Below are 25275 nucleotides of genomic sequence, written 5' to 3' on the forward strand. Positions count from 1 at the left end.
ACCCCATTCAAAGAACCACACCTAATTTCTAGTGCATTTAAAAGTTGTTAATATAGTTCACAGCTTTGCAGTAGGATATGGAGGCAGAACAGAAGACAGGATGAAGGCAAGTTTTAAGCATAGTTTATTAATTTCAAGCAATTGCCATTTCTCAACATCCTCCACCCACATTACAATTTTACACATGCTGTAGAAGATCCCTCTATCTCCAGCAGTATCACAGTCTGGTCTGCCTTCTGTATGGGGGTCAATATACACATAAAGGTTCTTCAGAGGTTTAATGCCACTTACCCTATGTATGGAGATAAAGTATCATTAAAAGGGTTTTAAAGGAATCATTATCCTCTATTAAAACTCTTCAACAGTAATTAATTTTTAAACTAAGTAGCATACACCAAGGTAATAAAAACACTTTCTAACTCCACAGGGCTGGAACCTTGTTTTTCCTAAAGGCTTGGAAAACTGAGTATGTTAAATGTGAAGCTCCTTGTCACCAAGAGGGAGAAGGAAACAGAAACCAGCACAGTAGATTTAGCCAAACTTTCTATATGTAGGACCTCTAGCAAAGAGATAAATTAAAAATTTGTGCTCAGGAGGAAAAGGTAAGTTATCCTCCCTATTAGATGAGCTGAGAAATTGTTCACTCTGTTGCACAGCTGTTCTGTTTGCACCCAGCCACAACCATGAGAATTCAGCTGACTGTAATGGCAGCCACAGCTACTCTCCTCAGAGACCTCAGGCAACAGGGACAGGCATTGCCCAAAACTGGAGAGGGGCCTTAACAGTGTAAAAAAATCCTCAAGCCCAGAGATTTTTGAAGCCAGAACTAAAGAGTTTTCTACTGTTGTCAACAAGAAGTATCAGCTGGATGGGGGACTGAAATCCTTTTTTTTTTTTTTTACATAACCCCTGCCAGCAATTCTCTGTATGGATAATTAAGTTTGACAGAATTGAAATAAATAATGAAACTACTGAAGTTAAAGAAAAAAGTGCATCACCTGCTTAAATGTTTTCTGGTTAACACATTTACATTAACCAAATATAATGGCCCATTTTTTTCCCTAAAGGTAATAAATTTTGTACTGCTCATTCTATCATTTTAAGAAAACTACATTTAAAGAGTAATGCTAGTTTACCTGCATTTAATTGCAATAAAAAATCTCTCCAACCAGAAACAAAATAATCTATGTAACAAATTTTAATACAGCAAGTATGTTTCAGGAATTATCTGTAATGCAGCACTGTTAATCAATTCTAAATTGAAATGCTGGAAATCAAAAGATTAAGACAGAACTAGATGAAGAGTATTTTTCATATCTTTTATAGGACAGAAACCTTTGTTCAAGTCTTCTGGTAGCCTTCATCTTCTTTTGAGCTGCACCTACAACACAAAGAACAAGTAAACGAGCAACTTTATGCTTCTCCAGAGCAGCTTAAAACAATTCTGTAGGCATTAAGGGGCATCTTTTCTACTGCTTTGTTTCTGTATCACCAACTCATTTCATTGTATCATATTCCTATTTTAATAAAGTACAAAGCAACAGAAAGAATAAGCTATTACTACATCTGTGTAAAAGTGCCCTCAGAAGTACTGCCTATGTTGTAAAAGCGCAAGTTACACTTGCTGTATTTAACTAGCAAGCAACTAGTGTTTCACTAAACATGAAAGCTAACTTCTTTCATTTCCTGTATGAAAAAGATATCTCAACATGTAGAAATAGGGAGAGATTGGTTTTTATTAGGGATTTTACAATATAAATTGAGAAGAGACAGGTTGAAGGTTCCAAATAGGTATACAAAATCACCCATCTCCTGCTCGTTTTCGTAGTTAGTTCATTAGACCTCCTCGGTGGGGTATTCCCCACCAGCAGAATGACCTGCTTTGTGGCATTTTCCTCATTCTGGAGTGCACTAAGAGTGCATGACTGTTGCCATTATGTACCTAGATGGATACAAAAATCCTTCTTAGTTCAAAGTATTATAAAGTACGTGAAACCAGTGGGGTTTTCACAGACTGTCAGAATATATTAATAAAAAAATGAAAAGATGAACTTTTTAACATCATCAAAGAGAACATTAAAACAGCAGTATGGACCTGAAAAGGGTGCTTCTGTTTTCCTCACCCTGTATAACCAACTCAATTGCCTCAAGCTCTTTTAACTTGTTGCTAAATGTTTATCTACACATGCTGTCAGAAATAACCTTGTTAGGAAGGTGAAGTTGGTGTCTCAGCAAATCAGACCCATGGAGTAGGCGTTGAGTGGCCTGTGACTCGCTTTCCTTTTTTCTCTTTCAGCACCATCAAAAAGGAAAAGTGAGAAAAACAGCACAAACATTAGTTAAAGCCTGAATTTAATCCCATGTCCTACAGGAATAATTTCATTACAATGAAAGCAGACAGACAGTATCTGTGGGGTTCTTTGCTTTGTTTTTAAGCAGTGATAATTATATATCCAATTAATATAGCCTATAGCTCTCCCAAAGATCATAACATTTAACAATCCCTTTAATTAAATGATTAATAGGAAATGCAGGGGCGGGTCTTACAAATTACCTGATTTACCATCACTGAAGACAGATTCTTTTAAAAATGGCTACAAATGCCTTGTTCACAAAAGACTTTATTATCTAATGATGCATACTGAAAACATACAGAAATCTGCATGGTCCACTTTACATGCAGCAGAACAATCTTCACTTTACAATAAGTAAGTGTCAACTGTTTTATGCAAGAGACAACACTTTAAAGTCACATTTCTTAAAGAAAAGCTTCATTTACAAAAGAAATAAAAGGTAAAGAAGCAATTACCGCTTTTAAAAAGCAGCTGCTTTGTTCAAGAGTGGAAGGTTTATGCCTGTATTGAAAGACAACATGATCACAAATAATGAAAACAATGAACAAATGAAACACTTTTAGCATAAAGCAGTACACTTTCAAAATGACATACAAATAGTTAAAAATTATGTTGTCTATCTATCCTTTAGATATAAGGTCTTTCGAATGAGATCCCAACATATGTAATTACTAAATGAAAACTCTTCTGTAAGTATTGTTTCTATGTCATAGTGAACTGTATTTAACAAAATGTATACAAAGTCTATAGCAAGTTGATTAAAAAAACTAAAGTAATAAGAAACAGTACACTGAAGGCGCTCTATCCATCAAGTGCGCTCTCTCCCAGTTTCAAATGTGATGAACAGAACAGAAGTTGTAACTATGCCACGGTTGCAATGCCAGAAAATAAAACAAGATCATTTCTCAAACATGCAGGGAATTCTGCCACAATGCTATTGTCTCTCATTTGTCAGTTGTTCCAGTAAAATAACAGCTTAAACACCGGTGATGTTGATGGGTTAGCTTACCTTCAGTGTACTGAAAGTTGTACACAACCTGCTTTAAAAGAGGAGACCATCCCTGCGGGCAGGCTCAAGAAGGAACAGACCCCCTTCGGCACTGACTACACCAAGGGCATGCTGCTGTGGCCTGCACACACACACCTAGGAAAACGTGAATATAAACAGCATTTATGCTGGCCATTTTGTAAAGACAAAAATGAAGCCAAGTCTGCTAAAAACAAATCAACCACCCAGTATTACTGCTCTCTTTTTTTTTTCTTTCTTTCTGTTTTTTTTATAACAGATTCTTTTTTTCTTTTTATAATATATACGAACTGCAACCATATACATTAGCATTGTACTTTTGTGCAGTCTTGGCAATTAAAACAGTTCTACAGTGAAAATTTTCACATAAGACACAAAACAGAATTACTCTAACATTTCTAAAAGAAATATCAGCCTTGATGTTAATTCAAATGTATCATTTCTTCCTCAACTTTGCAGGGGAAATATTTATGTTTATATACATTAATAACTGCTGTGAAATTTCTTCAGTCTTTGTATCTTAATTAATCAAACCCTTTGAACTTCTTCATCTGGTTTAAATTTTCTCCTGAATGAAGGCATGCTGCAGAGCCTGGTTGATGCTAATCCGTTTAGCTGGGTCTAGCATTAGAATCTGGTCCAACAAGTCCTTAAGCTGGTGCACTTTTTTACGCTGGTCTTCAGGGAGTCGTTGGCACCCAATCAAGTCTGCTAATAGGTCCTTGGTTGGATTAATGGTGCTCATAACAGTAACCTTCTCCTACAAACATAGAAATGGTAGCCTTGTAGAACAGAAGTAATGCACAAACCCCTTATCCATCCCTTTCACAGAGCTTCAGCAGCAGCTTTGCAGCAGGCTTGTCTTGTTTCTGAGCAGCAACACCCTGCCCCCATACGGCCTCATAAAATCGTCATGTGTAGAGAGAAAAGTGTGGAAAAAACACTGTGGAGGGGGAGGCCGCAAACACAGGTTCACACATGAACCTAACATCCCATAACTCAGAACAGGGAAGTCCACATGGAAAGTTCCCATATCTGACCACAATTTTGTGATTCTTAGATATGTCAAAATGGTACCAAAATTAATAGCGACTTCATACAATATAACCATATCATACTAAACGTCCTTCTACAAAATAAAGGCAGAATTTCTTTTATTAGTAATTTAAGGACAGATTATATGGAGATACCCTGTATATCTACCAGATTAAAATTCGTTTTCTTAATCATGTTCCTACATGCTAGGAAGAAAAAAAATTCTTTGGCCATTTTGTAACTAAGTAATCTGTCCATACTGCTGCAAAAGGACTTTCTAATAGTTTATAAAATCTTGTTTTTAATTAGGAAGCCAAGGTACATTGGAAAGACCATGTAGTAGGAAAGCCTGGAAAAAGTGATGGGTTGGTCAACGCATGGAGGACTTACCCTTTCCGTCACTTTATCTACTTCTATATACATAAAGTTGAGATTTTGATCAAAGTGCTGATCTTTGAACACACCTTTTCGAATCATCTGGAAAATGAGGAAGAGGCAAGAGTTTCAGGCAAGTTCTGTGTCTTACACATTTCACAATTAAAATCAATGTCTATTAATTTGCTAACATAAGTAATTTATACTAATTAAAAAAAATACCAAAGGAGAGGAAGAGGTGTTGAGATTGAATACAAAGATACAGTTGAAACCCTTTGAAAAAGGACACAGTATCTTTCATTGACTTACACATTTTTTTCAGGTCAGTGCTTAGAAGGTTTCTGCTTTCACTTTATACTTAAGTCTATGAAAAAGAAGCTGCATACTTTCACTTCATAAGATTTTAAATCAGTATAAATTACACAGTCAGAGCAAAGTCTAGTATATACTGTTAAGAAAAAATGTGCATGATAACAAACAGAATTCCAAGAGAACAAAGACGGTACGTTCCACTGTACATTAGAGCAGTACTTCATATATTAAGTACTTATTTTTCTTACCTTGTTTGGCATCTTTCCTTTGAGATCCATGGCAAGTTTCAACATATGATTATTTGTTTTGCCAGGAAACAGTATTTTTCCTGTATAAAGCTCATATAATGTGCAGCCTACAGACCACATATCTATACCATAGTCATAGATTTTTCCTATAACTGAAACAGAGCAATTCCAGTTAATTCCATAAAGGCAGACTTTGATATAATATCACAAAAGCAGACAGATGAAAAAATTCTGATTTGTAAACTATATTGGTGCTGTCCTTCTAGGGAATAAAAAGCTACCATAAAAGAAGGACATAAACCTTTTAGCTTTGGAAGTACCTCTATTTTAGAAAGGGAGGCTTTTACCTAACACCTAAACTGATCAGCTTTAAATTAGCAAAAACCAGGAAGTCAGAACAATACCTCTAAATTGAAACATAACTATAACCCATCAGAATGACTTCTCACTGAGCTGATCACCAACATACATGAAGAGTCACATGAACGTGCCTTCAAAGTCTGAATTTTTGACAGCCATCGTATTCTCAGAGTCATGTCTTGCTAAGACTAGAGAATAAACTCAAGTCAAATTTTCATCTGCTAATACTGGCACTTGCTGGTAAGTGAGAGATGTAGCTAATCCAAAATGTACTTACTGATTTCTGGAGCTCGATAAAATCTACTAACTAGATAGGGTGTGATGTCGTTATCTGCGACATGTGAAGCTGAGCCAAAATCACAAAGCTTTAGTATCGTTTTAGACTCGTTCACCTGCAAGTTAAACATAAATGTCCACTAGCACGATTTGGGGACAGAATTGATAACAGAACTGTAAAAGTGACAACACATTTAAGTCAGAGACAGGAAAAACATTCAGCCTTTAAATTGGAAGGTTCTTCCTCTCTATATTCTAAGAAAATTATAAAACTTGCTCAAAATGAGAGTTAATATCTTCAGACCCTACAAAATACAAAAAAAAAGTCAATTTCATGTACTTTTCAAGGATGTACAAAACATCCTTGGTGGACCCAGATTTCATTCCAGATATTGAAATTTTACTGATTTAGACTTGCAACTGTAGTATCCAGAGTACCACTTATAAAGCAGCACATTATTCACATCTCATACTTACATAGTAGATTTTACTGCTGAGATAGTAATAAGAAAACATTTCAGATAAATTAAAAACCTGAGTTTGTCACAGGGATGATGCTCAAAAAAAACCAAAGGAAACCACTGGATTCCTCTGATGTATCTCTCATGCCCTACCAGAAAAGAAGCATTAAAGACCCTTCCCCATCATCTCACTCACATAAACAAAATCTCCATTCAGACTCCAACAACCTGCTTCCATTTTGCAGAAAGCAAGAACATCATTTAACTATTGATGGGAAAATTTGAAATAATTTTCCTGTAAGACAATGTCCTGCTTTAGAAAGTCTGCTTTCTGTAAAAATAGGAGATGAATGTTTGTTTGAAAAATATTTTATTTAGATGCTGTGTTGTATTCCTTTCTTACTATTTGTACCACAATATCATTTTATATCAAAGTGTGAACCCTTAACATTTTCAGTAAATTTGACTTCACCTAAATTAACAGAATGATATGAATTTCAAATACTATATTTTACACTATAGACCATGCAAAAAAAGAATTTTAATTATTTGTTACTCACCAAAATATTATCTGGTTTAATATCTGCATGTAGGATATTGCATCTTTTAAGAAGTTTTAAAGCCAGGAACAACTGCTGGCTGTAGGAACGCACAGCTTTAATGTGCAGTCCAACATCTTTCCCGTACTTCTTCAACACCTCTCGTAAATTCATACTGTTAAGGGAAAGGGGGAAAGAGAGAATTGGAAAGAGCTTAACAGAAAAACTCGTAAATTCTACAACAAACTTGAACAAACCAGTTAGCTTTACATATTTTTTGAGAAATGTGGCATTCAACATTCCACTCTGTGAGCTACATAATTGAAATATAAAGGCTGGTCAATCAGGTCTGTCTTATGCTGTGTAATTACTTACTACACTGGACTTACTTAGTTCAGAGCGTATTTTTAATCAATATTGATATGAAAGGATTTATTTGCACACAAACAGAATTTTCTTATCAATTGTAAACCCTTTGTACTCATTTTTGTCAGAAATAAATGAAGAGGAAGCATGCAAAAGATAAAAGCTGAGGAGATTTTTTTGGTGACCTAAGCAGCAGATAAAAAGACCATCATTCCAAGACAAAACCATAACTGGACATAAATGAGGTAAAAGTGTGTTATCAAGATAGTGTAGCACAAGACAATAATTTGCTCTACAGCTTATTAATGAAATATGATAGTAATCTCACAATGCAAAATTTGCATTGTTGCAGTGTATAACTTATCTTCACCCCAAATATGGCAGAACTTAAAATATGACATACACAGAAAGCTTAGGATTTGAACAACTGATGTCTCTAGGTAGGAATGGGGACTAAGGCAATTAATATATCTGATCTACCATAAAACAGTATCTACAATCAACCTGTCACAAGAGCTTAATTACTTGAACGGAAAGTGAGCATGCAAGAATCACTGTAACAACAGTCTCCCTAAGGCTGTTACTGTATGTGTACCCTTTACAGAATATACAGCATATCTTCAGTCTCTCTGGGAATGCATCTTAACACAAACCCTTAAAATGAAGAACTATGAAAACTAATAAAAATACTGACATAAATCATTAAGAGCAAAAAATCATTAAGAGCAGTACTAGAGAGATGAACCATCTTTAATACAGTATCTTGTTTCAAGTATTTTCCAGGCAGAAAACTCACAACAGTGCTAAAAATAAATCAGAAATAGTCCAGTAGTCTGTGAATTTGTGCCCACAGACAATTTTTTTTTTGTTTCCAAGTTCCTTGCATTCTTGAATCTTAGCACTAGAACAAGGTATCAAAACAACAGCCAAAGCCAGACAGGTAAAGAACATACAGGAGTACTTTACCTTTTACAGAGAATCCCAAATATTTGTCATCTTACCTGAGTGGCTCAAATACCAGACAGAGATGTTGTTTGTGGTAGAAATGCCTGAACAACCGTAGACAATGAAACTTGTCATCAGGATCAGCATCATTGAGCTTCTTTAAAAATTCCAGTTCTTTTAGGCCAGTTTTTTGCCTGAAAACAGAGAAATGTGACTCTAAACCAAAATCAGATTCTAATATCTTTTACAATCTGAACATTCACTTCTGTGGCTATAATTATCCAGGAATGAGAAGTGTCTTGTCAATACCTAATTGTACCACAGCTGAAAAACCAAAATCACAACAATGGTTTGCTGTCAGTGACTACACACTAGGTAAGTTTATTTAATTCCTGGATGTTCACTCTACCTTTGCAACCTACTTACCCTTTCCTCACTCTCAGTTGCATCTAAGGCTAAAACTGTATTTTGTCCTGCAACGTGACAAATTTCGAACAGCACTCACTTAAGTTGTTTAAACAAGTGCTTCACCACATACAACAGTATGAAACGACTTAAACTGAACTGACTATGGATTCAATTACATATCCAAGCTTCTTACCTATATAACTCACCAAACTAAAACAGCTTATCACCCTCCCTTTTGCCTTTAAAACTTTTTTGGATACTTAGTCACATAACTAAAACAAATCCACTTAACACACAGTAAGACAACTTTTAAAACTTCCAAGGTATAATACATGGAAAAGATTTTCATTTAAGTTGTCATTAACAGAAGAGGACACAAGAAATTACTGTATAAATACTGCAGCAGATGGTGAAAACAAGTACTGTAGACAAGTCAAGTCCTCAAATGACATAGTTTAAGAGATCTTACTTGTAATGTTCACTCATTCTGAAAGACCTTTTTTTTTTTTTTGTATTTCAACAGTGAGAGTACCATCTCTTTTTATGTATCTTATATACATGCAAATGTTTAGAAAATATACAAAAATAATTACATGTATGGAGATCTTTTTGTAAGTTGCAGATGATTGACTGGGATCCAACCCACAGCCTGCCAAACAGATTTGGTCCAACGAAACAAAATTTTTATACTTCACAACTCCCATCTCAAGAAACATAGGGCTCATAATTAGCTGTAACCTCGTTTCTTGCTATCACTGTTCCCTGCAGTTTTGCAAATGAGAAAGTGCCTGACAAAAATGCAAATACCCTTCTTCCTGTGATAGCTGTAAAGAAGTGTGAATACATAGGCCTCAAGCACTTCCCATTATCTGGCTTATATTAGCAGAAAAGGCAGGAATCACAGCTGTGATCTGTTAATTCACTTGAAACAGGGAGATTCAAATCACTGCTTTATTACCATCAAAAAACCCCATTACTTACATAAGTTCATTGTTCCTGATGATTTTCACTGCTACTTCTTGGTTTGCTCTGGCCATGTCCCTGGCTCGCACTACGTTGCTGAAGACTCCCTGACCAGTGTAACCATAGACATTGTAACGTTTATCTAGAACTTCACCTATATTAACGCCTGAGGGATAAAACCAAGCAAGTCCAAGTTACACAGGATTAACATAATGGAACTTTTTAAGAAAAATAACCTATTCTCTGTCATTACAAAAAATGAGAGCAAATAGCAAGATCCTTTAATTTCATGACATACTATGTTTTGTATCACCTAGCTTTGTGGAAATTATGGGGAACAAAGGGTGAGTCTCTAAGCCTGGAAGCCTTTCAAAACTGAGGTTAAGACCTGCATGCTTGTTTCATCCATTACATTACACATTCAGAGGGGGATCTGGGATACATCTACATTAGAACAACATTTCAGTACTTTTATACACGAGGACCCTCACTCAGCACCCTCACTCTACCTGTCCTTGTAGACAGACAAACACAACTTACGGTAATAGCCTTCTGCATCTGTCCAGTTATCCCTGAGATTGGGGTTTTCTTTGAAGTCTTTTCCAAACCCAGCAGCCCTTAAACGAGCACTCTGAAATACAAAGAAAAGTAACAGCTTTGCTTGGGTGCTCTGTATTTTTCTTTGACGTTTACCTCCCAAAGCCCTTTCTCCCTACTGAAAAACTGTTCTCTCCACTATACAAACACACTTATCTTGCAGGAGAGAGAAACAACTTAATGTTATTTATATACCAGTATCTAAAGACTGATGCAAGGAAAGAAGATGAGATCAACCAACAGAATTATTATTGTTAAACATTAATGGGCAAAGTTCCAACTAATACTCACAAGGAATTTATGTAAGTCACGTTAGAATGCACATTTTGGACCATCTAAGTAAGACTACTTATTTACAGTAAGTTTATAGTAAAAAAGTTCAGCAGTTTTCAAGGAAAACACAACTGTTTAAGCCTTGAATTTCGGTTCATTACATGCCACTTGTTTCATACTGTAATACATACTACCATAAGACTTCTACAACTGCTGTTGTCATCTCTTAACAGACTGGGCAATATTTTAACCATAAATTCAAAACAGTGAGTAGTAAAGTTTATCTTCAATTGAACAACAGTTTCTGGAAGGGGGAGCTGCTCACTTATAAGCCATATAAAACCCCACTTGTAACTTCTGAACTTTTAAAAATGCACCCTCACACACACACTACCCTTCAAGTATTCATCTTTTTCCAGGTCAGAGGGATACCAGTGTTTCAGGAGTAAAAGAACAGCCTGTGTTATATCTGCTATCCAAATTCTCCAGTTAATTTTGGTTTAAGTTAAGAAGAAAGTTCTTTTGTTATTTCTCAGTGTTGTGCATCAGCAACAACACAGAGGATTTATAGAGAATGGCACATAAAGTCTTGAAAGTAGTCACAGGACTGCCAATATCTGAGGGTCACTGCAGCACATTTAGAGATAAGCTAATGAAAAGTGTTAAAGTAAAACCAGGAAATGTATCTCTTCATCCCAAAAAATCTCCAAACAAACCACCAGATTACTCCAACATAGATAGCATCATTAGCCAATTACAGTATCTTACACATTTTTTAATTACCATACATGAATCTCTGGAAAAAGCTCATATTTAGAACACTGCAACATGGTAACAATAATAAAAAGCTGAACTTATAGATTCATGTTTTTACCGTGTGCCATTGTATTCAAACAGCAGGTGAATTCCCCAGTTGCTAACTCTAGTAAAATTGCCACTAATTTCAGCAGGTTTTATTTCACCAAATAGCAGTTAAAAAGCACTTTGCCTGCCTTGGCTTACCAAAAGATTAAGAATATACAAGTCACTTAGTAGCACATGCTTTTACAAATCAAAGTTCTCACAACCCTCAAGTTATAGCGACTCTAACAGAAATCAAGCTGAAAAAACCCATACATTTCATCTCCAAGAATTACCTACATCAAAGTATGCAGCGAACATATCATCTGATTCTGTGAACATATCGGGAGCTAGCAGCTTCTTCTGAGATGAACCTTAAAATGAAATTCAGATTACTCAACATGAAAAAGACGTCCAACGACAACTCTGTTGCCAGTATAATTTGGCACAACCTAGTCTAAGATCAGTACATTGGCAAACAGGTAGCTCTATAATGTTTCTAGAAAATACCGTTTCACATTCTAGAATATAAAACTCAGACTAGTTAAGTTCTTCAAACAACTCAAAAATTTGTATCTCCTTGAAAAACTACGTGCAATAGCTTTCAAGTAAGCATAGCAGAAAGAAAAAACTACATATTTACATGCTCCCTACAAATAATGACTAATATATATATATGTATAGAAAGAAGTATAAAATTACTATGTGTCTATATAAAAAAATACAGACATGTTTTCAATACACAAGTTCAGGCTTTTGTGCTGATCACAAGATAGTTTACTAAAAGCCAAAGCTATAAAGTCCAGAAATTCTTTCTTTGGAAAATGTTTTCTCCAACCCTACTAAAAAGGACCCAGTGTGCAGCTTTTTTCAAACACAATGTTTACTATTGTGTTAAAGAGAAACAGTTTTGTTACGGGCAAGATAATCCCTTTCTCACCTTTTAATCATCTTTAAATCCCAAAGACATTTTACTTGGTTGATAAGATAGAAGCAAAGAAATATAAATTAAGTACACATTAGTAAAAGCAAGCAAACTTCAAACTATTTCATTCATGCACACATTATGGCAGCCCTCCACGAACATGGTAAATTGGAGACCCTCCTTTCACTACGCAATGAAGAAAAATAAATAGTTCATTCAGCTCAGAGGCTTCAGGTCTCGTGATGCACAAGCCCCTTCCATACCAAATAACCAGACTGAAAGCTGACAGCATAAAAAATCATCCAGCATGCTGATACCACTGTTTCAAGGTATGGATCTGTCACCTGACACTTGAGGGGAAGCAGTTTATACCACTGGTTTGAGCTACAGACCATTCCAGAAAATTCTTCCAAGTTTTCCTTAGTTTCAGTTACCTGTACTGGGCTACAATGTGTTACTGACTAGTTTCTTAGCAACTTACTACTCTGGCCCTATAAGAGGTCAGGATAGAAATAAAAATTTACTCTCACAGAGGAAGATAACCCACTGGTTTCAGCTGTTGTTACAGCCACCTCCAACCCAGAAATCTACTGCCCAGATGTGAATGTAACTTTAAAAATCTTTTTTTACATGTGGAAAATGCCTAGGTAGTTAAGACTTAAATTTTCATATGTTTTAATAGACAAAATCAGAGAGCAGTACATGCTTTGACAAAACACACTGTCTGTTAGACATAATAAGCCTAAACTTGTGGTATGCAAAGAAAGTGCTAAAACATTTCTTTTCACCAATGTTGCAGGAGAACAATCTGAAAACATAAGGCTCAAGGGAAAGCCAGGATAAACTACGGAACAGTACAGCGGTCCCAAAGAGATGCAGCTTTATTATTCTGAAGATCAGCATCCACTAGAGACAGCATATTTAGCCCCCAAAGATAAGTGTGGCACAGGACATGAAATACAAGCTAACTGCAACTCTCCCTCAGAGGGGCTGGGCAGGCTCCACAGCCCTCATTAAACATTGCTGTTGCAATTAAACTGTAGAGAGAAACCAAAGCAGCTTGAACTAGCTCAAATACAACCACACAGCAACTTCCCTACTTCGAAGATGTACAGTAATCCACTTTTAAAAGACAAAAAAAGCAGCAGACTTTCAATATTACAGGGTGTGCTGGGATATCAACCATGTTCCTTTTGCTGCAGCTGGCAAAAGGCAGGTTTTATCAAAATTTATTTCATTTCAACATGGCTGTACAATAGAGTACATGATGGGCGGAAGAGAAAGAAAATACCCATTTCAGCAATTAGCTAAGCTGCTAAAATGGACTTATTAGCAATGACCCTCAAAAGCTTTAATCATTCTAAATTACTACAGACTCGCCTATATTCTTCTGTCACAGTGGCTTTGACCAAAAAAAGGTATAAAAGGAGCACAATTTCCAACCCTCACAAAATAAAGTCTAGGACTAATACTAAGTTTATAAGAAAACAACTTGCCTGAATGAAAAGAAAAATTTGGAAGGGTAATTCTTAACCATATAGACAGGCATCCTTGTTTGCTCTTCCAAATGTAAAGTACAAATTGTGTTAAGAGTTACCAGAAATATAGAGAACATGTTCCACTCACATTATCCTTCCTAATGAGGAAGCTTTATTTTAATGCTATGTTTTAAGCACCATAATATTTGTGAAAACGTTCACAAATTCATTCCAAAAAGTCAATCTACTTCCTAGTCTGGAAGTTTGTAAATAAACTAAGCCAAGCGTTTGAGCTTTCATAAATTGCACTAGAGAGATTTCAGAATCTTACCATTGTTCTGTTCAACTGTCATGAGGTTGTGCTTGGCTTTCACTGATGCTTCAAACGTATCCACATTTTCCCGTTCATACTCCTTAACATCAGCAGCAACTCTTTCTAGGATGTCCTCAGGAGAATTTGAGCGACTACGTGTACTACTCTGAGGGCTGCTTGGTTCAGATGGTACAGATATGTTACTGTCTTCTGTCTGGCCTTTGTATTTCTAAAAAGAAATTTAGTTTTTAATCTCACTGTTACAGTTTATCACAATTTAAACATTTTCATATCCACCCCTTCAATGGTTTGGGCTTTCAGGTGAAACATTAATCTTTCCTTTCGTAATCACCTATGTCTATAAAGACAACAGATTATTTTCAGAATGGGATATAACTTCTGGAAATTCCATTTGTCACAATGCATCATAGTCCAGACCATAAGAATGAAATATTCATGTGTGCTCTTTAGGTCTTTATATTTCTGTAAAAACAGATTATTACTAAGTATTAACTATTTAGTTATGCACAACAAAATGTCAGCAGCAACAAATTTATTACTAAACCATCCTGGCACACAAACACTGAAATACAGTCTTTGATGAAAAAATTACTTATTTTATATCCTACATTCTAGAATATTTCCCAGTTTTATTAGTGTTATGGTACAGAAAAGTAGCCTTTAGATTCAGTCTTTTTAATTTATAAATCCTATTTATTAATTCATGTTGAAAAATTTCAGAAGCATTAAAAAACTTCAAACATCATCTTTACAATTTGTGTCACCCTTAGGTACTATGAAATTATACAGATCTCACTTCCTATCCCAAAAGGTAAAAATCAAGAAGAAGAAATGCTGCCACCACTCAGTTGTCTATGTTGAACTATTCAATAATACAAGCAGAGGTTTTTCCATTTAGGGAATTCAGCTCTGCAAATTGCTTCCAGCCAGCACCAACATCAGGTGTAACCAGTCTTTAAAAAGAATGGTTTGGCTCAGTCATAGTTCTGAAGGATTTTATAACGGGCTTTGCATAAAACCCAAACCATGAACAGTATTTTTAGTGCTATTTAAAATAAGCACTACATCAAAGCCAGTAATTTTGTACCTGATACTAAATAAATATACTACAACATTTTGCTTGCTATTGTATGCCAAATCCCACCTTTGACAAGAGATAGCTGACTTGTGCAGTGACATCCCCTCTGGCCACAGCTTCTTTCAAGGGTTTTGATCCCACATTACACCTGTGATTACTGTTACCTTGTTACTGGAGTAAGAAGTTCATGCAATTCACATTACTTTTAAGTGGAACACCATGACAGCGGCTTTACGTAATTTTGGAAATTGCCATGGACAACTTCTACTTGAAACAAACTGACCAGTTAGGTTAATTGATATGTAACTTACTGTTACACTGATGTTACTGTATCAGTGAGACAGATACAGAAAAAACCTCCAGATTAAAGCTAAGTGACAAACATTTTTAACATGTCTTAAGACCATCAGAGAATGTTTAACTGTAGCAAAAAATGACTCACAGAAGAGTCACTTCAATTTTAAAAGCAATGCTGCGACAATAGAAGTGTAGAGTTTAAGAGAGACTAACATTTACAATGAACTAACTGGAAAAATACAGCAATAGGAATTACAATTGTAATGCAGCAATAGGCAAAGAGCCTTCCATTACCCTGAAATTTTACACTAAAAACACAGAATTAGTTCCTGTAACCATGTACCTGAACAATTGCTTGTCGCTGTAATCTCCTTTGTCTTATCTCTGCTTCTTCATCCTCTTCTTCCAAATCAAAGTCTTCAAGACTACAAAAATATGTTTTTTATTATAACTTCATAAACATATAATTATCTACTGAATTTTACCAAGTGCAGTTGCTTGGCATATAAAGCACAGAATATATTAAACAATAGCTGTTCAAGTGACTCAGAAAGCAATGCAGTGTATCCCACTGCATATATTTACATTTCCTTACAAAGAAAGTTTATCTCTTGGTATCTCATTGGGACTTTCTGCATTCTATTTTTAATTGCAAACAATTAACAGCCCTCTTCCAAAAGACAATAAATAAATAAAAAATCCTTGTTCCTTTTCACTGCAGCATAATTTTTCCTTAATAATTTCATTAAGAATGCATGCTCTTGCACAATTGAATAGGCAGATGTTTAGGAAACAGAAACACAATTTGCAGACTGCAGTTAATCCTTTCAGCTATTAAAGCTTTTCCTCAAGCAGTAAGCTTTAGAAAGCAGACGAAAAATTTTCACAAGACCCTGATCAGCTTGAATTTAAAAACCTATTGATACATCCTCCCCACAGGTCTACCCATTAGCCATCAGATCTTGGTATTTTTGCATATTCCAACGTTTTTCAGATTCTCACAACACTAATCGGACAAGATCGCAAATACAAAGACATGATTATGGTTTTAGGTGGCAACTTAAAACTACACCATCAAGATAAAAGTTAGTTCATTCTTGGTATCAATGGAACTGCAGATTATAAATAATCAGGGTAAGTTAGAAATATAGTCTTACTTTTCATCTGATGAAGACTCCTGTTCAGCTTTCATGCCCTCAGAAAGACTACCTTTAAATTTGTCTTCTTTAACTTTGCTTCTGCTCCGACGTCTATGGCCACCACGTGACCTGGACCTCCTTCGAAGGCGAGATCTACTTCTCCGGCCTCTATCCCTGTTTGATAAGAACAAGAGATTTGGATTTTGGGTTGGAGGATTGTTTCGGTTTTTTTAAGAACAGAAGGAAAATCTTTTCAGAAAACATAAAGACATGAAATGGTTCCAAGTAATAAAACAATTTAATTAACAGAGGACAAAATGAATTTAACTGTGCTAGCACATATTAATATGGACAAAAGAAAAAAAAAGGTCTCTTTACATATACGATAGCAATCCTTATTCTTCTTGTAATATCTTACAAAATACACTTAACAACACAGGGTGTCCTTACCTCCTCCGAGGAGATCTACTCCGCCTCCTGGGAGATCGGCTACGTCGAAGGGGTGTTCGAGATCTCCTCCTAATGGGGGACCGAGATCTTCTTCTGGATGGAGACCATCTGCTGGGTGGGCTGACATCCTTGGATCTTTCACGCCTAGACAAAATGTCATCCCTGGTCCGTGTTCTTAAAACAGAGGAAGAGAGTGGTAGTAAAAATCAGGAGCAAGCTGAAAACAAAAAATTATTCCCTCTAAAAACTCACTTGAAAAATTTTACTGCAGGTGAGGGACTACCAGATGGGCTTCTGAGGGAGGGATGGATAAGTAGGCTGCAGAGCTGGCTGCCCTTCCTGGGTGTCTCTCCCCACCCTGGGAATGTGTGCCCATGCAAACATCTAGTTCAGGACAAGTCTGGAAACAGCTCATTAATTACTACCACAAAGCTAAGAGAGGTTTTAAAACAAAGCTTGTGTTTAGGTCTTACAATAAATAGTGGCCTGTTTTCATGTTTACCAGACACAGTACTGAAACAAAACATAAATCCCAAAATCTTATTCTTGAGAATTATTTCACCAACTTCTCACCATGCTACTGAAATTTAGGCTTAGGATCATGCTATTTCACAGGACTGACAACAATATCTGTTTTAATTTGGGCACTACAACTGCATGGCTTCAACATTTCACACATTCTAAAACAGCAGATGAAAACTAGAATTCTTAACTAAAATCAAAACTATCCCTTCTCAAATTAAAAAATAATTCAAGTCTGATACTATATACACTCTTCAAAATTTCTTTATACTTGCCTAAACAGATTATTCTCACAATTATTCAAGAAAAAAAAAATCCTTGATGGGATTAAAAAGCTTAACTGCATGACAGCAAGAGGTCAGTCAAAAGCTGGAAATATAAATTATAAATTTAACAACTACTCTTATGAGGCTGCATTAGAAATAGGAAAATAGTTTCACCCTATTTCAAAGGAAATGTTGCTACCCTATTTTTTTCCTGCTCCTTATTTTTGATTTTTTCTAAATTAAGTTGGAACAACTTGGAATAACAGGTGTTTTATCTCATCAATGAACAAAATATCTTAGGTCTGAAAGATTAATTCCACTCATTCTGCAACTTTTTTCATTTGAGACTGCTACATCAGTTTCAATTACCTTAACTAGAGACAATGATCAGGCATACAGAACTGATGCAAAATAGTAAACAGTGAGGCAAAACGAAAATTTGTGCATATACAGAGTACTGGCAGTTTCTACAACGAATTACTGTACTCAAATGCTGGAGCAGGCCAATGCCTTTTGCTCAATTAATTTATATTATGTTCCTGTGAACAACATTACAAAAAAAGGCACAGGATGAAGAGTTCCAGGCTTCCTGACTAACAGAGTCATTGTACTGCCAAAACCTCATCAAATTATCTGTTGCAAAAAATAAATTAGTTTAGAGATCACAAGGGTGAGATAAAAAGTGGAAGATGATTAAAAATTCATAGTAACATCACATAATGAGTAACTTCAGTCAAAGACCTGAGAAGTGTCTTACAAGATTAGAACACTGGAAGCAAACTTGAAAAATGAAATTACTGGGATTTTTTTTTGTTAAAACTGTTCATTAAAGCTCCTGAAATTCTCTGGCAGTTGGAGTAATTACAAGTAGTTAAAACTCGAACACAGGTGGAATTAATTCAGATGTCTTACAAGGAAAGATTATTCCTGCTGATCTGCAAACACCTCCAGCAGAAAATATTTTAGTAGTCCCCCACTCACATGCTGTTCACCACGCAGTTACAGAAGTCTGATTTTGACAGCAAAATTCTAGACACATGCATCACTTGAAATAAGTGTCTAGACAACCAATTCAAGCTGGCTGCAATGCAAGCTGTCAAGAAAAATGAAAACTGAAAGATGCAAAACGTTGCAGTGGAAAAGTCAACTACTATGCCAGAAAAACTCAGTGGCTGGGCCGACACATTCCTGATTCACCAGAAAGCAGCCAGATAAACTGGCAGCATTTACAATACTCGCTTGATCGGGTTAGCATCACTGGGGCCACTCTCCAAAGTACCCAAAGATATCCCATACCTGAAAACCAGAGTAACCTTCAGTGATTCAGGCTGAAATTTTCACATTTTTAGGTGCCTATTCACTAAGCTTTGTGGCTCCAATTCATTTTAAAATTGATATTTCTTAGTTCTCAGCCTGGACGAAGCTAAACCCCCCTATTCAAAGTTTTAAATTATTTATTATTCACTGCTGAACTTTTCTGACTCTTAAACTTCTTACAGCCAATGAATTAACTTACAAAAGCATGTACACTCATATTGTTCTCTTCTTGGAAACTTGTTGCCCAGGCATTATGAGCTTTCAAATTTCAAGATAACTGCTTTCATAGGCTAAATCTGTCTTTTTTAAAAAATGCCAAGACTACATCAATACAATAAATAGTTATCCATCCTTCTCCTTTAAGTGTATGCAAAATATGATAATTACATATGGCAGTCCAAGAAACAAAGCAACATTACCATTTCACTAGCAAATGAAAATACACAATATTTTGAAGAAAAAAAAAAGACTCTGAGAAGGACATCTTGATATAAAAATTGGCTTACATTCATACATACTGACTCTATCATAATGGCTTTTTTTGAGGGGAAAGAGGGGTTAATTATCCACTTTTAGCCAACACTAATATGTAACAGTTAAGAGGATTCTCACTCCACAGAAGTTTCAGAAAGCAAAAGAACTACTGACAAAGAAACAAAACAGAAGCCAAATTCTGAATCCAACCAGCAATAAAAAGGAGAATACAGTTACAAAACTTGTTCCCAGTAAGGGTGTGAGCAGCAAATAACTTAGCACTTTAACAACCACAAGATGAATTTGCACCTCTGACAGCTGGCAAGAACAGTCTTAAAAAAAACTGAATACATACAAAGGAAGCTCATGATGTAATGTACTATCTGATTACCTTTTTTAATACCTATTTTCTGAACAAAATGAGGAGATAAACTCCAAACTAGAAGATAGGTCATCCCTATCTTCATAAGGCATTTCTGCGGTGGCTCATGACAGCTTTAAGTTACCTGGGAGAAGAAAGACGCCTCCTTTCTGATTCTCTTCTTTTTCTTTCTGCAGATCTACTCCTCACCCTTCTAACGGGAGTGCGGGTTCGAGAGGGGGATCTACTCTGTTTAGATCTACGGTCGTTAAAGAGAGGGGATCTGCTTCTTCTTGACTTTTCACGCTGTTTGGGAGATAAGCTTCTCCCTTTTGGGCTGCGGCCAGGTCGTCTAGGGGACCTGTTTTCTTTCCCTGAAGAAGCATCTTTAGAAGGAGATTTAATTGGCTTTTTTTCTTTATCAGTCTCTGATCTCCTAGGTTTTCTATCTTTGGACCGTGATCTTCTATCTTTGGATTTGCTTCTTAGTTCTGCTGGAGATTTAGATTTTCTACCACGATCTCTGCTTTTGCCTTCATTTACAACTGGAGACTTTCTGCGGTCTCTTGATTTACTTTTATCATCAGCCTTATTTCTATCCTCTGGAGGAGACTTAGACTTTCTGTTTTTCTCCTGAGATCTCCTCTTAAGTATTGGAGACCTAGATTTCCTGGTCTGATCTTGAGACTTACTCCTCTTATAAGGACTTTTGGATTTCCTCCTCTCTTTTGACTTGCTTCTAGTAGTCTTCTCTTTGACTCCATCAACTCCTGCCTTGGCTTTCTTTTTGTCAGACCTGTGCCTAGTCCTTTCTTTTGATTCACTCTTACTTGCTTTCTTGGAACTAGTTTTATTGTCCACAGGTTCTAGTTTCCCCTTAGTATTTGACTTTGTTGTAGGTCTTGTTCCATTTCGTGCTTTTTCATTAATCTCCCCCTCTTCTTCAGATCCAGACTCATAACCTTGTAATATTAATCCCATCCCAGACTGGACTTTTCCTTCCATTAACTCATTTTCAAGTTCGGCTTTCAGCAATGCTCTTTGTTTCTCTAAGTCTTCCAGAGGAGCCAAAAAATCAATTTTAGTTCTTTTAGCTGGTCCATCTTCTTTGTCAGAGGCATCAGCCACCTCTTTCCATTTATGTTTCTTATGTTTGTGTCTGTGTTTATGTTTTTTGTCCTTGTCATCTTCTGAAGAATGTTTGTGTTTCTTGTGTTTACTTCGGTGTTTGTGTTTCTTTTTTTTGTGTCTGCTGTGCTTGTTCTGAGGTTGGTCTGCCTCTGACACTTCCCCATTTTCTTCATTCACACTTTTCTCAGATGCCTCAGCATCCTCAACCCTGCAAAAAATAAAGAGATCAGTACTATAAACTTACTGTAGTCCCTTATCTCATGTTAAATGGACACCCTTTTATGACAGAAACTAACTGGCATTTATTCACCTACCTTTGGGAGAATTAAAAATGTACCACTAATTTAAGTAAGTTATAACAGCAGATACACTTCCTCAGAAACAGACAGCTATGGCTGCAGAAGGAAATAGTACAGAAGGAACAGACAGCAAATGCACTGACAAAATCAAAAGTGCGGATGGAATCAATGCTTATGCCTTTACATTCAATTTGACCTATGTGTTAATAGCATACAACAACGCTGAATATTTATTTGTCAGTACATCGTCATCTATGTCACTTTCTGCTCCACTGCAATGCCTAACCCAAGGTACAACTTTTACAAGTATTTTCAAGTGGCAGAAAACAGTTGTGCTTCAAAGATCAAAATTTATTTCAAGGCATGATGCTAACCACCTTATGAAACCTTCTTGCAAAATCTCATCCAGAGCTGACTCTCTTGCTGCAATTTTTTTTCTCTAAGAGTACACACCTGTTAGAAATTCAAGAAATGTTCTTACAGATTTATATCATTTATGCAATACAGGAAACACTATTGAGGAATGGGACAAATTAAGGAAATCTAATTTCAGAGCAGCTTTCTGATAGTATGCAGCAGATTAGTAGCTTCAAAGAAATGTGGTAATCTTGACACCTGTAAAATGCCATTGACCAAAACAGCTGAAAATAAGTCTACAGCAGGTTATTAAAATGGTGATATACAGTGTTTCTTCTAAGAAGAGTTTTTTCAATTAACTATAATTTCTCCAAATAGTAACTTTAATGTAAAGTTACTTTAAAAATGTAAAATTCAGTACACATTCCCTTGTATTATCCTCCATAGCCACTGAAACTGGCTTAGCAATAGGGGTTTCTGCAGTGTTTAGCAAATTCCTCCCGATCTCCTTCAGAACATCAATTAAGTTACTGTCTGTTAATATGGCCATTTGCCTTTTGAAATAATATTACAGGTCCCAGAGCTCACCCTTCTACACACTCACCCCATCGAAACGACAGCTTTGAAATTTACTAGTTACCACTTTATAACTTAAACACAGTTCTTTGCTGTATACTAAGCCTCATTAGGTGAAAAGAAATCCCCCAAAAATGACAGTCAGGAGCAGGGGGTGAATGTACACAGAAATGTGGAAATTATCTTCTGAACTCTACTGGTTTCAGTTATTTCTGAAGAATATGATCAATCATCTGATCCAATAAATGTATCAGAGATATTCTTAGCCAGACCTAAAGGACAGCACCACACTATGAATTTGACTAGTGTCTTCCTAATTAAGGACAGGATCTTCAAGCAGTGCACATTTACTCTCTCCTGCGTGAGTTAAGGCAAATTCTTGTACTAGTAAATAAAGCTGACTTTTCTGCAAAGTACACTAAAATTATTGGCTAAAATTATTTGTTAAAACTTTAGTGCTATGAAACGATGAATATCCAAAAGGAACAAACTGTTTGAGTTAAGAATATAAAATATTCAGAGACTTAACTCAGAATGCTGCTTGTCTTTTATGTTTTTATTACTACTTCTGTTTATTCAAGGCACACAGAAAGGTGTTTTTCTTAATTGCTACCTCCTGACACTCCATACCATTATGATAAAAGAATATCAGAACAAAGGAGGAAAAACTGGCTTAAAAAGAACTTATTTGATCTTGCACATGGCATTATAAAAAGTCAAAAAAAGAAGCATTAAATGCAAGACTTCTTCAACTTGGATTTGCCATCCTGAGCAAGTCTATCTGTGACATAAGTGGGGAAATGTGACAATGAGAATTTTAAGGGAACTATGTGCCCTTCAAAATTTCTTTTAGTTGGATCCAGGATCCTGTGTAAGTTCCCAGTTAGCATATTAAAGGTACTTCAAGACATTAAAAAAATATTAAACACAATACAAATCACATCTGTTCAAGCTGTTCCTGATAAGTCTTCCTTCTCTTAACACCAGAAAAGGACATCAAAATCTTTAAGAAAGCTATTCTGCTATTATTTTGGAGTTATGTAATAACCTCATCTTAAATTCTGGAAAAGCCAGCTGGTAGCTAAGGTGCCAGACAAGACACACCACCACAACAGCATCTCAGGCCACTGCAGGCTGCCAATACAACTGCCAGCTGTCTTTGTAACTCAACAATAACATTACATTGATTAATGGGCAAGAGCCAGTTCAGCTTTCTTTATATACAGGGAATACATCTATTTCAAGTCATTTCATTAAACTGTGGATAAACTTTTACTTCCACTAAATGCTTCAGAGATATAATGACAGGGATGAAAAAGCTTTTTAAGAAAATTTCAGGAGGTGATGAGGCATGTCTACATGTTTAGGTGCCAATGGCTTTAAATAGAGAGGAACTGTGACATGGACTTGTTACAGCCCTACTTTTTACTATTTTTGAATTCAAGGAGAAGAATAACAGGAAGTTCATTAGGATGTGCAGCGATTTCACCCATCTTTTCCTTCATACAGGGTTCATCAGCTTCTACAGTATAACCAGCTTCTACCTTATCATTTAACATACAGTATCATCAGCTTCTACTCTATCACTTAACTTTCTCTCTACAATTCTAAACGCTATTCTTCATGTGCATGTGTTTTACACGGCTCACATGTACTCCCACTGCTTTTCCTCACCCGTTTTCTTCTCCTAGGATAAACAATAAATTCAAGCCTCAAATCAAAACTTTTAAGGAGAAAAAGACACAGAAGGCAGTTTATATGGCTAAAATATTAATGTAGTAAAGACGAGCGATAGAGCAAGGATTAGATCGTTAACTCGCAGCAGAATTTCCAAAAGATTGTGTTCACGAGCTCCTGACTGTGGACAAACCCAAACCCCGCGGCACAAACCGGGGCGCCTGGAAAACGCACGCCCGGGAGCCCCGCTCCGGCAGGGAGGCGGCAGTTCGATCTTCGCTTCCCAACGGGAGCCGGGACTTGCCAGTCATTTCGAGGGCTGGAAGGAGGGGCTGGCGGCAACAAATCACTTTCTGCTTCCACCAGCACGGGCACTTTCTACACCGCGAGAGTGGCCGGGGCCCGGGGGAAGGAGGGAGGGAGGAAGGTTCGCCGCAGGGCGGGCAGCAGCTCGGCGGCCCCAGGGCAACCCTGCTGGCCCGGAGCCCCCCGGCCCCGCTCGGAGAGGGTGTGTGGGTTGGCGTACGTTTGAGTGGCGTGGGGGATCCCGGGGAGCGCCAGCCCGGATCAGCCTCAAGGATGCCCGAGCCCTGCGCGCCCGGGCGGGCAGCGGCCTCGCAGCCACGCGGAAGATGCGCACCCCTCCGGCCCACGTCCCTCTGTCCCACGTCCCCCGCACCGGCGGCAATCCCGGTTCGCCGCGGCGGGAGCGCCACCAGGGCGGGAAGGCGCACGCGGGACTCCCGGGGACACGCGCCCGCCGCCGCTTCCCTTCCCCCCTCCCCCCGCGGGCCCTCCCGAATCCACGGGCGGATCCAGCGCCCCAGGCCCCGCCGGGCTGCCTCGCCGCGGGGCCAGCGGCGCCTACAGCAACCCCATTCCCCCGGCGCGGCCGTCTTTCCCCGTCCTCCTCTCCATACCCCCTCGCCTCTTCCTCCCTCACCACTTCCAACCGGGCCGCTCCTGGTCGTCCCCGTCCCGTGTGTGTGTCCCGCCTCCCCAGTCCCCTCGCCCGCACTTCTCCCTCCACCTCCCATCTCCTCCTCCCCAAAGCTCCAGGGCGAAGAGCCTCCCCTCCTCCAGCCGGTCCTTACTCGGGCGGTCGCTGCTCGGGCTCGGCCGCGGCGGCCATTTTGAACTTCCGAACTCCTTCGCTGCCGCCGCCGCTGGGAGGGGGCGGGGGGAGACGCGGGGCCGGAAGTGAACCCCGCGCGC

The 25275-nt window shown here is 37.5% G+C and overlaps 1 protein-coding gene across 4 annotated transcripts; it reads right to left on the reverse strand.

Annotated features, from left to right (window-relative positions):
* Window positions 1–101: 101 nt before the first annotated feature.
* PRPF4B (pre-mRNA processing factor 4B) lies at window positions 102–25266 on the reverse strand. 4 transcript variants are annotated; one of them, XR_009487388.1, is made up of 19 exons: window positions 25155–25256; window positions 20166–21359; window positions 17081–17254; window positions 16649–16804; window positions 15835–15916; window positions 14114–14324; window positions 11680–11753; window positions 10210–10300; window positions 9688–9835; window positions 8355–8492; window positions 7009–7162; window positions 5989–6103; window positions 5352–5503; window positions 4807–4893; window positions 3364–4141; window positions 2810–2855; window positions 2203–2289; window positions 1336–1381; window positions 102–292 (listed from the first exon to the last, which is right to left on the reverse strand). XR_009487388.1 is itself a non-coding variant. In XM_059853313.1 (15 exons), exons 1-15 carry the CDS (start codon window positions 25190–25192, stop codon window positions 3938–3940), a joined length of 3018 nt encoding a protein of 1005 aa, XP_059709296.1. In that variant the 5' UTR covers window positions 25193–25256; the 3' UTR covers window positions 102–3937. The 4 variants fall into 4 exon arrangements, 1 of the variants encoding a protein (XP_059709296.1); XR_009487390.1 differs by having other exon boundaries at window positions 2810–4141; XR_009487386.1 differs by having other exon boundaries at window positions 2203–4141; window positions 25155–25266.
* Window positions 25267–25275: the final 9 nt, after the last annotated feature.

This window comes from Haemorhous mexicanus, chromosome 1 (genome assembly GCF_027477595.1).
Source record: "Haemorhous mexicanus isolate bHaeMex1 chromosome 1, bHaeMex1.pri, whole genome shotgun sequence".
Taxonomy (NCBI): domain Eukaryota; kingdom Metazoa; phylum Chordata; class Aves; order Passeriformes; family Fringillidae; genus Haemorhous; species Haemorhous mexicanus.

Coding starts and splice junctions, on each gene's coding strand:
- PRPF4B (XM_059853313.1), bottom strand. CDS start 25,192: ATGGCCGCCGCGGCCGAGCCCGAGCAGCGACCGCCCGA. Junction 14,325..15,834: donor AGCGACAAGCAATTGTTCAG/GTACATGGTTAC, acceptor ATTTCTTTTTAG/AAATACAAAGGCCAGACAGA. Junction 8,493..9,687: donor ATCAGGAACAATGAACTTAT/GTAAGTAATGGG, acceptor CTCTGTTTTCAG/GCAAAAAACTGGCCTAAAAG.